Source organism: Myotis lucifugus, unplaced genomic scaffold (assembly GCF_000147115.1).
Source record: "Myotis lucifugus unplaced genomic scaffold, Myoluc2.0 scaffold_1506, whole genome shotgun sequence".
In the NCBI taxonomy this organism is placed as follows: domain Eukaryota; kingdom Metazoa; phylum Chordata; class Mammalia; order Chiroptera; family Vespertilionidae; genus Myotis; species Myotis lucifugus.
In genome coordinates, this window is record NW_005872554.1 from 11,783 (window position 1) to 28,884 (window position 17,102).

The 17,102-nt window shown below is 55.4% G+C and overlaps 1 protein-coding gene across 1 annotated transcript; it reads right to left on the reverse strand.

Moving 5' to 3' along the window:
• Nucleotides 1–251: 251 nt before the first annotated feature.
• Nucleotides 252–16,848, reverse strand: LOC102442340 (signal peptide, CUB and EGF-like domain-containing protein 1; the record flags this gene model as incomplete). The annotated part of the gene is made up of 2 exons (XM_006107859.1): nucleotides 252–380; nucleotides 16,717–16,848. Coding segments are annotated over 2 exons (261 nt in total), but the record flags the coding sequence as incomplete, so codon positions are not given.
• Between the last annotated feature and the right edge of the window lie 254 nt (nucleotides 16,849–17,102).

Genomic DNA, 17,102 nt, shown 5'->3' on the forward strand with positions numbered 1-17,102 from the left:
GGCCATCTGAGAGGCCTCAGAAAAAAACCAAAAGAGCCAAACTTTGACTTGAGACTTCCAGCCTCGAGAACGGTGAGAAAAGAACTTCCTGTTGCGTAAGCTCCCCAGTGTGTGCTATTCTATTATGGCGGCCCCGGTAAACTTAACACAAAGAACGGAAGGAGAGCCAGCCTTCCCACAGCGCCCCACGGGGCAGCCAGAGCGGAGGCACAGGCAGGGCACCCAGCAGGCAGGGCGGGCCCAGCACTCACCCAGGCAGTTGTGTCCGTCGTGCGCCAGCATGAAGCCGTCGAAGCAGGTGCACCTGTAGTTCCCCGGGATGTTGATGCACTCGTGCACACAGCCCCCGTTGTAGGAGTCGATCTCACACTCGTCGATGTCTGCAAAGTGAGGGGCACGAGAGGGGTCAGAGGAAGAGCCTGGGGTCCCCTCTCCCTGCACTGCTGAAGGCACCTGGGCATGACTGGCTAGGGGACGGCTCAACAGGCATTCACTAGAACTCTTGCTGGGGGCTGGGACCCAAAGGTGACAAAGGGCAAGATCCTGGCTCTGTCCCAAGGCTGACCACACCTTGCAGAGCTGGCAAGAGCCACACCCAGCTCAGCCTCCTTCGAAAGCCTGTCCACAATCACAGCCTGTAGGGACCCTGTGTATCCCCCAAAACTGGATCTCTTCGCCCCTTTGAGAGCCTCCCATGAAACAGGGAGAATCAAATCAAAGGAACGTCGCATACCACCAAAAAGTGGAACCCCTGGAATGACAGCAAGTCGGCACACTCCCTCCAAATAGTTTCCTTTCACATCAGCATCTGCATTCTGAACCTCTACTGCCCCAGTGTCCTCGTTAGAACAAAGGCTCTGTCTCACAAACAATGGCCAATAGCCTTTGTAAAGGTCACCCTTTTTGCCGTTTTAAGTCTTTTTTTTAAACATTTCCCGTCAGGGTTCAAGGGGCTATCAGTTCTGGCGTTCCAGAGAGATTTGAGAGACTCGGAGAGTAACAGGAACGCCCAGTTCACATTCAACCAGCTGACAACACCATACACCGTATCCTCAATTCTTTCAGTCCCACAGGGACTCAGTGACGCAGGCCGTCACTATTCCAATTTCGCGAGGGCAGCGGAGAAACGGAGGCACAGGGGGCCAACACCTGGCCAAGGCCACACACTTACGAAGTAGGACACGTGGGGCTTCGAGCCAGTGCGGCCTCGGCCGTATCTCAACCTCGGGAAGCGAGAGAAGCCGGGAAGGGGCAGGCGGAAGTGCCCTCACAGCGGAACCGGAAATACGACACAGAGGACCGGAAGTGCCCCAGCTAAGCAAGACCGGAAGTGCCTCGGAAGTGGTTACAACCTGGGAAGAATCGGTCCGTCTTGTAGGCAGTTGAAGAGGATTTTTGAGGTGGGTTCAGCTGTGGAAGCTGGGGTGGGCGGGCCTGGGGAAGAGGGGGACTAAGTAAAGGCAAGCCTCGCCCTCCTTCAATGCCTGAGAGCTCGTGCTCCCCCCCTTTGTCGCGAAACCGGGCCCCCATTATGTAAAGGTAGCCGGGGGGGGGGGGCGGGGGGGGAGCCGGGTAGGGGTGGGGGGGCAATTAGCGTTCAGAGGGAGGCATGTCCATCGGGACGATAGAGGCGGTCTCAGGCGGGCGTGAGCTCTCTGACCCCAGAGAGGACCAGGCACGGGACACCTGCCATCCCGGGAACACCGGAAGGGGCTCCCTTCGGTGAAAACAGCATGGAGGCTCCTGAATCCAGGGCCTGGGCTGCGCAGCCTGCTCCGGTGCCCCACACAGCCGCCCGGAGGGGAAGACAGACTCGCCTGGGTCTCCGGAACCGCAGGAGACTTTTTCCCAACCTGCCTGCAGTGGCCCTCAGCATCAGCCGGGAAGCAGGCTTAGTTCTGCAGGCCATGTGAATTGTTTGCAATCATATATTTCATGCACTGAGACATTTTTAAATAACATTAAAGGAGGATATAAGGTTTTATGTTTGAAAAGGCACCTGGGTTTATGAAGACTGAGATATTAATGACCTCCCAGTCTCGGCAGCCCTGACCTTTCACCAGGTGGGCTTCACCCAGGTACACAGACCACTTCTCCCCGTGGATCCTCCACAGACACTCCAAAGGCAGTGCGGTCCCACCCTAACTCATTGGCCGGCACTTTCCTGGGATGCCCCATCCAGTGAATAGCCGTCCACTTCTCTGCGGACATCGAATCGACTCCCAAAGCAGGGCTTTCCTACACTGTTAACATGGTGACAGTCTGCCCACTGGTCACCCATTCCCACTACTATCTGATCGGAACCAGCACCCCCCAAACTGTTCCCTCCTTTCCTTCATTCAAGAAGGTGACTCTGTAGAAGGTGGCCTGGCCCCAGCTCTGAGAGTGGAATCTGATCCATCGAACCCAAACAGTGTGTGGCTTTACTGGGTGGGCACAGGACTTAGGTTGGATGAGTCAGGCTGAAGGAAAGGACTTTTATTTCGCACTTGGGTAAAAGAATTCCCCTCCCTTCCTCCCTCCCTCCCTCCCTCGTTGGACCTCAGAAGGAAGTATGCAGGCATCTACCCCTGAAACGTGCCAGCCCACTTAGCAGCCCTCTGGAGTCGGCATTTTAACTCCATGTTATGGCTGAGCAAACTGAAGTGCACAGAGATTAGGTGATTACTTCAGGTCATGCAGAAGTGGTAGGACAAGGGTCAGAACAAAGGTCTTTCAGTCTACAAAGCCCGTGTCCTTCCTAATAGGTCAGAATGCCCATGGAATGCCAGGCTTTGGCAAAGTATTTAATCCTTGGCACATTTACACTGTGTACCAAGAAAGTATTATCCAATCATCCAAACACCCACTCATCCATTCATCCTTATACTGCCACACACACACACACACACACACACACACACACACACACCTATCCGTCTCCTACCCAAATGGCCAGCCAGCTGTCCACCTATCCATTATCCATCCATATAATAACTGTATTGGCTACCCATTCAAATATCCACCCAGCCATCCTTCCATTTGTCTATTCATGCAAAATTTATCCATCTAAATATCCAGCCAGCTGACCATCCTTCTATTCATCCAATCACCTATTATTCACCCACTCATTTATCCAGCCAAACATCCACCCATATAACTAAACATGCATCCACCATCGAAACATTCAGCCAGACACCTGTCCTTCTATTCATCTAAACATTCATCCATCCAAACCTCCATTCATTCATCCATCCATCCATCCATCCATCCATCCACATAGCTAACCACCTATCCATCAACTCATTGATCCAAACACCCATCTATCCAAACACACACACACACACACACATCCAAACCCCTACCCACTCATCTATCCAGTCAAAAAGTCACTCATCCATCCAAACACTATTCATCCACCCATCAATTCCTTCCAACATCACCCATCTAAACTGCATATAAAATATATACAATAAAATGTTCAAAAAAATAAGAAGAAAAAAATAGGGGTTGAAGAATAAAAGAAAGCTGGTGAAAGTATGCAGAAATACATTCAGTAATCCCAGCACAATTTCAAAAGGCAGGCCACAGATACGGCTCTGAGCTTCCTAGAAGCCAAAGCAAAGAAAGAAACACAATCAGTTTCAGAGTCACCACATCCATCAAGTGCGCTAAGACCAGCTATTTTAATGGTGGTAAAACCTGAGAAAAATGTTTCTTCCTCTGATGACAGTAATCATACACCCCACGCTGCCTGGCATAGTTCCAGTGTTTGCCGGTTGTCTGGGTGTCATTATTAACAGCATACTTTTCACTATCAAAATGACACACTATTTGATCACCATACCCATAGGGCATAGTAAAGAGATCGCTGAGAAGTCAGTAAAACAACGCTAGCCTGTTCCTTCCCTTGACTCCCCACAGTGGAGGCCACAGCCGATACTAATGGGCTGAAGAGTGCAGGAAAGCTCGATGCTCCCATCTCTTACCATGATCCATCCCCCTGGAGTTCCCCTTCCATCCGAGGATCTCTTAAAGCGGCCAGTTCCTTTCCGGTCCCCAGGCCTGAGTCTTCTCCAGGCTTCTGAGGCCAGCCTGCTTTACCCCAGCATCCTGGGCAGAGACTATACGCTCACAAATGAGCCCCGCCCCCCTTATTTTCTGTGTCTGTGCCTTGCATTTTTGTTTTTTAAGATCATGTGAGCCTCCTCCTTGAATTCATATGAGATAAACACACAAACAAGTCAACTGCACAAGGTCTCTGCCAAAGCAAGTGGGTTTATTACTGTGATAAACATCCAAGGCCGCCAGCCCTGGAGGAGGCCCTGCAGACCTCCCAGGTGCTCTCAGGTTCAGACCAGGTTGTGAGAACCGTTAGAGCCAGGCAATGAGGAAGAAGATGGGGTGGGAGAGGATGAAGTAATAGAGGGGGGCAGAGCCAAGTTCTCTGGGTGTTTATTCTTTTCTTTAAAATCCTCATCTGAGGATATTTTCCCATTGACTTTTAGGGAAAGTGGAAGGGAAGGGAGAGAAAGAAACATCATGTGAGAGAGACACATGGATTGGTTGCCTCCCACACGGCTTGGGGTTGGAGCCTGCCACCGAGGTACAGACCCTTGACTGGGACTCGAACCCGGCACCCTTCGGTCTGTGGGCCAATGCTCTAACCAATGAGAAACCGCCTAGGGCTGGATGTTTATTCCTAACGGACTGTTGTGGGTTGAACTGTGTCACCCCAAAAAAGCTGTGTTGATGTCCTAACCTCTGCTATCAGTGAATGTGTCCTGATTTGGAAATGGAATCTTCGTGGATGTAATTAAGAGGAGATCATATTGGAGTCGGGTGGGCTCTAATCCGACGACTGGTGTCCTTGTAAGAGGAGGGAAATTTGGGTACAGACACAGAGAGGAGGTTGGGACAGGGGAGGACGCCGTGGGAAATCACACAGACACACAGGGAAGAGGGCCATGTGACAACCGAGGCAGAGACGGGAGTGGGGAAGCCACGTGGGAAGCCGGTGTGAGCGCTGCCCCCGTTTTCCTGACGCAGAGACTGAGGCACAGCGTGGCTGAGGCCCTCGCCTCCAGCCCTGAGCCGGTGGCTGTGCTCAGGTGCAGGTGCTATACTTGGTGGAGCCCCGTCCTCGGGTGCACGGGATGCAAACTTCTTAAAAATGCTCCAGGGCTCCAAAGAGTTGCTAAGGTGGGAGGAGATGTCACTCATTGTCCTCGAGGTGAGGGCTGGTGACAGGGATGGTCCTACAAGGGAAGGCGGGGAGGACACACCGTCTGAATCTGACGTGTGCTGAGGGCAGGAGTCCCACAGATCGCCCGGACGTCCCTGCCCTCTCTCCAGCTGGGGTTTTTTTTTTTTTAAATGAAAATGCAATTCCCAACAGAAAACATCTCCCGTCATTCAGCAGAGCAAGAAAAGCAGCAGGAGAGGCTCACGTGGGGTTGTAGGTCACAGGGTCCCGTGTTTCCTGTACTGAACCTGCAGCGCGTATGAGCCCACAGCTGCGTCACGTGCCAGCAACTCAGTGAGGTGAGTTTGTTTTTTTCCATTTAATTCAAAATTAATTCTCGCTGCCCCCATAAGATACCCACTTACTCCGTGGTGCCTAGGTTCTAAAAGATTCTACTGCAGTGAATCAGAGCGCCGTCTCCTTTTATTTTAATACTATTTCAGGTCATTCGCCTAAAAATCAGGACTGACTGCAGAGGTTCTCAAAATAAGGATTTTTTAAAAAATTGTACGATCTTAACATTAGCTTCCGGTGTGCGATACAGTGACTCAACATTTATATATGTTACAATGTGACAAGGAGGCTTGTCACCCGCCCTCCCCTCCCAGATCATTCCTGCGAATGTCTTCTCATTTCCCCTTGAAATTGGCATTTTTCTCGACATTCCTTGCAAATGCTCTAACAAAGACGCCTCCGCTGGCTGGGCAGCGCGTCTCCGCCTTTGTCTGGGGGCTCCAGGAAAACCGTGGCTCCTTGGACCAGGCCCCCACCCCGGGAGAGATGGATGGCGTAGGAAGTTGAGTCCTTATTGGTGAATGAATCTTAATCTGGTTTGCTGGCTAATTATGCTCGAGGGAAGGTAGTTTGGCAGAGCCGCCGAGCAGGAAGATGAGGCCTCCCCCCTCGGCTCTGGCGGCACAGGGTTAAGCTCTGGGTCTGTAATGACTGAGTAATGAGACCCGCTCTCTGCGGACCCCGGGCATCCATCGATCAGGCTCCCCTTCTGCCGAGACAGTGCCAGAAGTGGGCCCGGCAGTTAATTATGGGAAAGGTCAAAGGTCACACAAAACCAACACAAATCTATACACTTCTCCATTCCTCACGGCACACAGTGACCGTGGCTCAGCCAGGGGGCGGGAAGGTCTCCCTCTCCAGCCTGTGATCCAAGATAACCATGGGCTGGGGCCGCTTGCTGACCTCCCCAGGGGCCCTCGCGCTCGGGGCCGCTACACGTCTGCTCACGCTGTCCCCTCTGCCTGCGCCCCTCCCGTTCACGGACACCCACACACTTTACAGGCCGAGCCCCAGCACCACCTCCTCCCTGAAGCTTTTGCTGATCCCCTGGCAGATGCGACTCCGCCCCACCCTCTGGGCCCCCTACCCCCCCCCCCCCCCCCCCCCACTGTTATTCCTCTCCCTTGCTGTGTACGTGTCCGGAGGCCGTGAGCCCCTCGGCAGGAGCTGTGTCCTGTTCAGTCTGAGCCTCAGAAGCACAGAGTGCGCTCCACCACGGTCTGCTCGACACAGAAGGAGCGGGCAGGCACCTCGCTGGCGGCCTCAGCTGACTGACCCCACGCAGGGAGGCAGCCCTCACGCACCAGCCCCCGGAGAAGAGGCCCTAGCGTCTCTCTTACAACAGGGAAACCGAGGCTCAGAGATGTCATCTGCCCCGCCCAAGGTCACATGGCTAATGCCAGGGCAGCCAGGAAGTGAGCCCGGCCACCCAGCTTCAAAGTTAATGCCATTTGGGGCACCAAGGACTGCCTGTAGGATTCTGTTTGTGTGAAGTCTCCAGAAACAGCAGGTCTATCGAGACAGAAAGTAGCCCAGCAGTTTCCTGGGCTGGGGGTTGGGGGCTGGAGAGTGATGCTAAGGGGTGCAGGGGTGCTTTTGGGGGTAAGGAAAAGGCTCTAAAACTGATGAACGCACAACTGTCAGTTCCTAAAAGGCACTGACTTTGAATGGGTGAAGTGAACGGTATGTGAGTGATCTCAGTAAAGCTGTTTACATTTTTACAAAGTTACTGCTGTTGGTTTCTTGTCTGCGGTGCTGGCCGGGTCCCTGGGGGCTCTGCCTGGGTGCCGGGAAACCACACAGACGCTCACTCTGAACTGACCTCAGATGCCACCTGCCCAGCGTGAGCTCGTGCTGGGCCCTGTGGCCCCCAAGCACCAGGCGGGACTTGCCTACCAAACCCAAAGGGCCAGTTCACGACCCCTTTCTCCCCCCAAAACAGCCGGCCCTCCTCTGGGGGCTGTTCTCAGGCTCCGGCGTCAGGCCTGCTGGACACCGAAGCAGCCCGGCCGTGGGAGAGCTGGCCAGTGGAGTGCTTGAGATGGAAGTGGGGAGGGGCCAGGGGCCTGGCAGCCAGAGTCCAGCCCTCTCTGCCCCTTCAGTTACAGCCATGGCGTTCTCCCATCCCCTTAGCGGAAGGTGGGGGCGAGGCCTGGGCCCCCAAACTGCAGGCCAACCTCTGTGAACTCGACAGGAGAGCGATCAGACATGTGAAGCCGCCAGCCCTTGGAAGACGTGAGCGAGATGCTCGATTGGCCCCTGGGCTTAGGAAGGGGCACCCGAGTCCAGGTTGGACCAGAGGCGCTATGTTGCCAGCAGGTCAGGGGCCGACAGCAACTTGAACCTCAGCCTCCGGCTCAGGCTTCTTCCCCTCACCGCACAGGCCGTGCAGTGTGACTTCCTTCTCCAGACCCCAGGCGTCTCTTGCCAACAATAACAGGAGCAGCAACGACAATGGCATCATCTAACGCAGTGGTTCTCAACCTTCCTAATGCCGCGACCCTTTAATACAGTTCCTCATGTTGTGGTGACCCGCAATTTCATTGTGACAAATTGAACATAATTAAAGCATAGTGATTAATCACAAAAACAATATGTAATTATATATGTGTTTTCCGATGGTCTTAGGCGACCCCTGTGAAAGGGTCGATCGATCCCCAAACGGGTTGCGACCCACAGGTTGAGAACCGCTGATCTAACGGCAAGTGGCTCAGCCCTCACTGCAGCCCAAGCAGCAGGGCCCAGCTTCCCTCGACTCAGAGAAAGAAGCGGAGGCTCGGAGAGCTGAGCTGCCTGGCCCCAGTTCACGCAGCCAGTAAGTGGCAGAGCCGGTGCGGGAGCCCAGGCTGCTGCTGCAGGCCCCGCCCTCCTAACCCTGATGGCAGTCCCGTCGGGGCAATTCCCCCATCTCAGTGACCCAGGGGCCAGGGCCCAGGGTGCTCTCGAGGACCATGCCGCCTCCCTGCCTCCTTCCCTCCTGTGCCAACACCTTCCCCTCGCCCTCAGCCAGACGCTGCCAGACGCTGCCAGAGGCACTGCCAGCCTAGAGGGAGAGACTGACCCCGGCACGGATAAACACATCTCACGTGAGGACAGCCTCGCCCACCAGTGCACGGCCAGGCCCAGTCTGCCTGCGGGGCTGCCTGCGGGAGGGACAGGCGGCTAACAGTCCAGCGGGAGCCCACCTGCCACCCCCAGACACGGCCAGCCTTGGGCACCACCGGACAAGGAGCACCCTGAAGAGGAAGCTGCCGGCACAGGGGTCCTCAGGACTCTGGGTGTCCTGGCCCGAGCCCTGAACTTTGCCAACAGCACACTAAGGCCCAGAGTCTACAGACCTGCTCATGGTCCCACAGAGCTGGCAGCGGTCTCCACAGAACCACACCAGCTCTCTGCCTGGGACACAGGGCCGGGGGGCCCAGCCAAGGCTCGCGGCTCCTGAGGGGTGCATGGACAGCGAGGGCGTGATCAGCCCGGCGGCCATCAGACCAGGCCAAGGTCCAGGCTGGCCACTGGGCTTGACTCCCACGGCCGCAGCCCTGGCCCATCTGGAGAACCCCGAGCACACCCTCCGAGACCCCTGACCTTGCCCGCACACAACCCTCGGGCTCGCTTTGTCTCAGGCCTTTGGGGAAGGCCGTCATCCATTTCAGTAGCATTCAAAGGCCAACAGCCGCCGTTTATTTTCTTAGAAATAATGGTTTTTTTTCTGGTTAGCATTCCTCAGATGAAAAAACAAATACAGCCACTGTAATAAGACGCGGCCAAGAGGAGGCAGAGGGCCCGGAGGAAGGGGCAGCCAGGGGCCTGCGCCAGCCTGGGAGCTGAAGAGATGGGGGTGGGGAGGGGGCAGAGACCCCTCCAACTCCTGGAGAAATGGGGATTTAGAGAAAAAAGGAGCTTAACACGCAGGCACTGCCTCCAACACACACTCATACTGCCTCCTCCACCCTCGGCCCAAATGTGCGTCTGGGGGCAGGTGCCTCTGCTGCCCTGGATGGCAGGGCCCGGGCCTCCGGAAGCTGAAGCCACTTGGATATACTGAGTCTGCAAAGCCCAAAGCAGGCCTCTGCATCCTCGCTGCGGCACCTCCCTGGGCCGCCAGAGCTGGAAGGGACAGCAGGCACCTCCCTGGGATGCCAGAGCTGGAAGGGACAGTGGACGCCTCTCTCTCTGGGCCGCCAGGTCTGGAAGGGACAGTGGACGCCTCCCTCTCTGGGCTCGCCAGGGCTGGAAGGGACGGTGGGTGCCTCTCTCCCTGGGCCGCCAGAGCTGGAAGGAACGGTGGGTGCCTCCCTTCCCTGGGCCGCCAGAGCTAGAAGGAACGGTGGGTGCCTCCCTCCCTGGGCCGCCAGAGCTGGAAGGGACGATGGGCACCTCCCTCCCTGGACCGCCAGAGCTGGAAGGATCGGTGGGCACCTCCCTCCCTGGGCCACCAGAGCTGGAAGGGACGGTGGGCACCTCCCTCCCTGGGCCACCAGAGCTGGAAGGGACGGTGGGCACCTCCCTCCCTGGGCCGCCAGAGCTGGAAGGGACGGTGGACGCCTCCCTCCCTGGGCCGCCAGAGCTGGAAGGGACGGTGGACGCCTCCCTCCCTGGGCCGCCAGGGCTGGAAGGGACAGTGGACGCCTCCCTCCCTGGGCCGCCAGAGCTGGAAGGGACGGTGGACGCCTCCCTCCCTGGGCCGCCAGAGCTGGAAGGGACGGTGGGCTCCGCTGAGGGCCTGCTCGCTCTGCTCTATTAACTTAGTCTGATGACACCTCTGCAGGGAGCCCTCCTAACGCCCTACCCCTTTAGCACAGGTACTCTCTCTACTTCACCCCCACAGAGTCTGCTTTGCATCCCCGCCCCTGCACTCTCCACACCGTTAGGGTCCCGTCTTTCCCACCAACCAGTGAGGTCAGGGAAGCGTGTCTTGGCCTCAGCACCACGCTTGGCACAGAGTAGGTGCTCAGTGAATAGTCTCAGCACTACGCTGAATCTGGACCAGCGGACACATTTTACAGACGGGCAAACTGAGGCTCAAGAAGGTGAACTTGCCTCCAAGCTTAAATGCCCGTAGTATGAGCTTTATATTTTTTCCTTCTAAAAACAGATGCAGGCTCCAAGAGGCCTAAACTCTGTGCAGAGCCGGGACCACTGCAGTCACCACCTAATTGCTAGCTGACAGCAACTTGGAATTTTAAGTCCCATCTGATTTCTTCCTGCCCGCTGGTCCGCAGACCTGGAGCCTTTCATCTCCGGCCAGGAGGCACATGTTAGCGCCCATAATTGCACGTTTTAAGACTTACCTCCTGTGGCCTTTCCTGGCCTCCCCCAAAGCAGAATTTTATCTGGACTTTCAGTAAAGTGGACAATAACGATGATGAAAACGATTTAATAAGGTCATAGACATTGTTCCCTAAGAGGGCCAATTGGTTTTAAGGTGTGTTTTTGTTTTTGTTCCTGATGTGAGACTAAATGGATCACTGGGTGTGTGACTAGGAGTTTTGTTAAAACACTTACTAGCACGCCCTGTAATCTACCCAACTTCAGTGACTGACAAGGAGCCCCGGGGACAGACAAGCCAGGAAGCGACTATTTACATTCATGACACACATGCTAATTTTGTGATCTCCAATGTAATTTTTTTCCTTTTCACAAAAAAGGGGGAAAATAATAATACATTTGATATACTGTGGCCAAAACAAAAATTTATTTCCCCCAAGGGTTTTAATTACAGCATTTTGGAGAAGGCCCGAGTTGGAACTTGCAAGAGGAATAAACCACTTGAGTGAATGGTCTAAAAGTTCAGTGCACATCGAAGGGGCGCCATGAGGAAGAGGCGCGGCGCAGAAGGGACGCTGTGCGCCGCGGGTTCGGGCGAAACAGCGATTACCCAGAGGGTCTTAGTTACTTAAACAACAAGCCATTGAGGGCATTTGCTCCTCGTTTGGGGCCTGGTCCTGATTATAAACGAGAGCTTTTAATTAAGATTAGCAAGACCCAATTCAGGCTATAATTTGGTCCTTTTCCTTAGCAAATGTCTATGAAACAAAGCAGTTAAGGTTAAATGAGTTGAGCATTTAACGGGGATGAAATGCCCCCTCCTCACCCTGGCCTGCCCCTCTTCACCCCTGCCTGCCCCTCGGTACAGAGAGCACAAACAGGCCTAACTAATTCAGACCAGGACAGGGCTGGCCCTGGCAGCTCTCTGAAGGCCTCTGCATAAGGGAGCTGGTGAGCTGGGGATGCACAGGCTTAGCTAAATGAAGGATTGGGCGAACAGAATATGCAAAGGCCCTGGGGTAGGAAAGAGCTGGCAAGTTTGAACTAGAAAGATGGCAGTGATGCTGGGGTGTGGTTAGGGAGAGAAGGCTAGAGCATGACAGCAGCGCAAAGTGGTCAGCTGAGTGCTGGGCAAGCCCGAGGGATGCCACCTCCTAGTTATGGGATGGGTGATGCGCTTTGAGACCATCGCATTCACAGGGCCTGGCTCCGATGGGCTGGCGGCCGCAAGGGTGTGGTGGTGGGCATAGGAAAGGGTTTCCTTCCCCAGCCCCCTCCAGGACTCCTTAGCTAGGAACTGTCCACTTCATTCACACAGGCTGGTGGGCCTGGTCCTCTGCTGAGATCCCATGCTGACCAGGGTTGGAATCCAGGTTCTGCTGCTTCTCAGTCTGGAGACTGGGCTAGAGACTGACCTCCCAGTTTCCCCAGCCTAACTCTGCTACAGGTCCACACCGATGTCCTTGGACTAGTCCCTCCCGCTCTCAGGCCTCACTTTCCTCACCTGTGAAACCTTCAGGGTTTGGGAGGCAATGGTTCTGGGCCCAGGCTTAAGTTAAGTCACATAGGTCATCGCAACGCAGTGTAACAGGAGCTCTGAAGGAGGGTGCCCACAGGTGACAAACAGCTCACCTGTCTGGGGCAGCAGGGAAGGCTTCCTGGAAGAGGTGACCATTGGGATCCAGCCTCCCAACCTTCCACTCAGCAGATGCCTTTCATGCCCTGTTCCAGGCCTGGTGCTGGATTCTAGGGATTGGAGGTGAATAGGCCACAGATCCTGCCCTTGAGGGGCCCACATTCCAGGAGGACACACAGGGAAACATAGAGTGACCAGGCCAAAGTGGAGGTGTGAATGGGTCTGGGAGGTGTGAATAGGTCTAGGAGGTATGAATGGATCTAGGAGGTGTGAATGGGTCTGGGAGGTGTGAATGGGCCTGGGAGGTGTGAATGGGTCTAGGAGGTATGAATGGATCTGGGGAGGTGTGAATGGGTCTGGGAGGTGTGAATAGGCCTGGGAGGTGTGAATGGGTCTGGGAGGTGTGAATGGGCCTGGGAGGTGTGAATGGGCCTGGGAGGTGTGAATGGGTCTGGTGTGGTTATCTGTAAAACACAGGGGCTGCCCTGGACACCTATTCATGTTCCTTCCAACTCTGCACATCCACGGATTTACCTCGAGCTACTGCAAATGCTGTCAGGATGCGCACCATCAGGAAGACACTGATTCATCCTCAGCCTTGCTCACAGACGTTCCCACCAGTCTGAGGCACCTCAGTCTGAAAAAGCAGGCCTCCTGCCAAGCTGACTGCACGGGGCCCCACACTGCTCCCCGGACACAAGTGGCTGCACACGGAGAGGCTCAGTGATCCCCGCACATCACAGGCCGCACGGCATGGCAAGATGGCCTTGAAGGTGTGCTCAGAAGCCGTCCCGGAACAGGGGCGGGCTGCCTCAGGTGCTGGGTGTGCGAAAGGGAGGGTCACAACCAGCAGAAGTTGCAAGGCTGACACAGTTAAGGGTTTAAGAGGCACACTCAGCCCCACACAGGGCTTCCCAGACGCTGGGTCCATTTCCCGTGAAGGACTAGGGAGACCGTGGGAGCCACGTGCTCCGGGCGTGTCTGCAGAGGATCCGTCCTCTGTGCTCATCACAATCAGTAGCGCCGACTACCAGATCCCAGGACAGGGCACTCATTTCCCCCGGCCTCCACGCCAGCCTCTGCCCACCCCGCACCAGCTCAGGACCTGCAGACAAAGAGCCCGGGAGGGAAACGGCTTCCCTGAAGTGGGAGTGCTGCCTGGAGGGGGCAATGGACTGGGATGTCTGCTGCAGGGCAGGGCAGTGTATGCTTCTGGCCCGGAAGGAGGTTTAGTGGAACAAAGGAAAGCCTTCTGTCACTTGTCATTTTATTGTACGTTCTCGGTAGACGGTCATCTGTGAACGGCACACATGTCCGTATGTCTCTATGGGGATATGAATATATGCATATGGTTTATCTGAATCATCAATGAACCAGAACATCACATTTCCCAGCCATTTTAGAACCTGGGAATTGCTGGAAAAAGACAAAGCATCACCCATTTTCATATGCTGAACAACATTATGATCATCAGCTTGATCATGGTATCGTCATCATCACTACCACCACCATCGTTACCATCATCAGCATTCTCTTCATCTTCAACATCACTATCCTGATCATCATCATCTTCAGCTCCTCACTGTCATCATCATCATCTTCATCCTCCTCATTATCATCATCAACATTCTCATCCTCCTCTTCATCCTCCTCACTGTCATCATCACTATCATCACCATCATCTTTATCTTCATCCTCCTCATTGTCATCAGTATCACTATCATCACATCATCATCTTCTTCCTCATTAACCATCATCTTCATCCTCCTCACTATCATCAACATCACTATCATCACCATCCTCATCATCTTCATCCTCCTCCTCCTCATCAACATCCTCATCCTCAGCACCCTCCTCCTCCTCCATCTTCCTCATTGTCATCATCAACATCCTCCTCCTCACCATCAGCATCACTGTCATTATCAATGTCACCCTCATTAACATATCCATCCCATCAGCACCATCACCAGCACCTCGGTAACAGCAGCTGAAATGTTTATAGAGTGTGTCCTGTGTGCCAGGTTATGCTCAAATCCTCTATACGCATTAACTCATGCAGTCCTTACACTATCTCCATGAAGTCACCACTGTTATTATCTCTAGTTTACAGACTTACAGAGGTTAAATAGCTTGTGCCTGCTTTAACCACGACCTGCGGTGGGGGTCTTTTGGGCCCATCTAACCAAAGGAGAAACTGAGGCTCAGGAGGGAAACGACTACCTAAACCTTCACACCAGAGGTGGGTGGCAGCCCAGAGCGAGCCTTCACGGACCCAGCACCCACACTTCCCATAGGCCCTCGCATCTCTCGGGGCATCTTACACGTGGCTCATCTAACGTGAACTCCAGCCTGGGCAAAAGAGAGCCAACTGAGACTAAACGTATTCTGCACACCTGCTAGTGCAGGCCTGCCCCAGCGCTGGAACATGGGGACAAACCCAAGAGACTCTCTGCAACTGAGGAGCTCACTGTGAGCCCGAGGTCGACTTCAGTGTGGCGGCCCCAACGCCAAGCCCATGGCAGACCCTCAAAAATGAGCTCATAGTTCAGTGGGGGAGCAAGACACGTAGTTACAATCCAGAGTCAGAAGTGCCATGATGGCGGGTAGCAGGGAGCTGAGTAGGTACTATAGCAGCTGTGTGTGTGTGTGTGTGTGTGTGTGTGTGTGTGTGTAGTGGAGGCATCAGCGAGGGCTTCCTGGAGGAGGCAAATCTAAAACATGATGAGAAATTGGCCAGAACACAAAGGGTGGAAAAGGCGCTCCAGGCGAGGGGAAGCCTGGCCTGTGTGTGTGGCCAGGACACATGTGTTATGTGGTACTTCAGGAAGTGAGGGGCAGAGGCCGGAGCCAGGCCGGAGAAAGGGAGGCCCCTGGCAATTCCTGGCACAGTCACAGCCTCCTCCTCTCTCGCCTTCACACAGAGGATGCCGGCTCATCGAGCCAGCAAGTGTGACCCCATCCGGGCTCAAGCTGAAGCTGGACTCTGGGGATGTCAGGGAAACAGGTAGGCGACCAAGCGTGGGCCTCCTGGCAGGGCTGGCAGGAAGGGACCTAGGACCTGAGCTGGAGGAGGACAAGCTGAGTGAGTGGCTGGAACCGGCAGAGATGGGGTCACCCTCGGCTCTCCCTTGCCAGAGCGCTGGGCCTGCAGTGGGGAGCAGAGGGTCAGAAAACGGCGACAGAGAGCCACACACGTGCCACTTGGAACCACCGAGCTAACTAACCTCCAGGCCCTGCCAGCAGCCGGGCCAGCACGTGCCACCAGGCTTCTGGCTGACGTCCGCTCTATCTGCCTGGGGCCTGGCCTCCTGACAGAGGTCTGTGGGCAGCGCCAGCTCCCCCCCTCAGGCTCCTGGGCCCCAAGCAAGGCCAGGATGCGGCCTAACCAGGCACGACCCAGGCCTTGTCATCTGGCCAGCACTCAGCCTTAAGTAGATGCCCAGCGAATGAGAAGGATAAACAATATCAGCGTCCCCAAAAGGCATAGCTGCTTCTGCAAAACTCCAGCTCCTGTGCAGTGTGTCCAGAAGCGTATGTGTCGCGTTCCTAACACAAACTTCACGTGGAGACAGTGGGGCAGGGCTCAACGAGGAGAAAACGAGATGCCAGAGACCCGGGTGTGAGCACCGGCCATGCCGCTGAGAGCATGGGGCCTGCAACGATGCCTCTCCTCTCTGAGCCTCAGTTTTCCTCATCCACAAAATGGGGACAGACGGGGAAGATTGGGAGCAGAGCTTCTCATCCAGGGGTGCACATCAGTCACGTGCTGTTTCTGGCCCCGGATGCTGACCCCTGCCCCAGGCCTGTAGTCAGAAAACCCACCAGACCCTCCTAGACACACCTCCCCAAGTTCCATCCGGCCTGAGAGACCGGCCCCAAAGACGGCAAGCCCGCTCTTTTCTCTCTGCCTGCCAGGGGACGGTTTCCAGTGCCGGACATCAAACCAGCACCCGGGGCAGGGAAGGAAGGCTGGACCGACAGACAGCACATCACCGTCCCTGGGCTGGCTCAGGTGTGGCCGGCTACTAGCAGGTCCTTTGGAAGCTACAGGCCACATAGGGTGACTTCAGAGGCCTTGGGGTGTCACCTCAGGCCTTTACCCCACACACATCCAGCCCAGGATAGACGGGCAAAGATATCATTCAACACTTCATCTCGATTTCTTAAAAACAAAACAAAAAAACACCCCAAAGTTTCAAACCCAGGGAGAGCCAGGCACCCCATGACTCCCGATTCCACCCCCGGGGGAGCCCCCAGGTGGCCGCTGCAGGCCGGAAGGGCTGGCTGGGCTCACCTTCGCACTTCCTGCCTTCCCCCTTGAAGCCTGGCTTGCAGAGGCATCTGTAGGACTTGGGCGTGTTCTGGCAGATGGCATCGATGTGGCATTCGTCCGTGCCCTCCGAGCACTCGTCCACGTCGACGTCCCCTGTTGGGGGAGGGGAGACACTGGTGAGGTATGGCCCTGTTGCGGGGGTGGGGGGGTGGGGGGGGGCGGACACTGGTGAGGTGTGGCCCTGTTGGGGGAGGGGAGACAGTGGTGAGGTGTGGCCGGGAGGCAGGCGGGGCAGTGGAGCAGGGAGAGCCTCCTGCCTCAGCCCCACATTGATCACTGGACTAATTAACAGTAACAGCTGTGCCATGATCTAGTACAGCGGTTCTCAACCTGTGGGTCGCGAACAA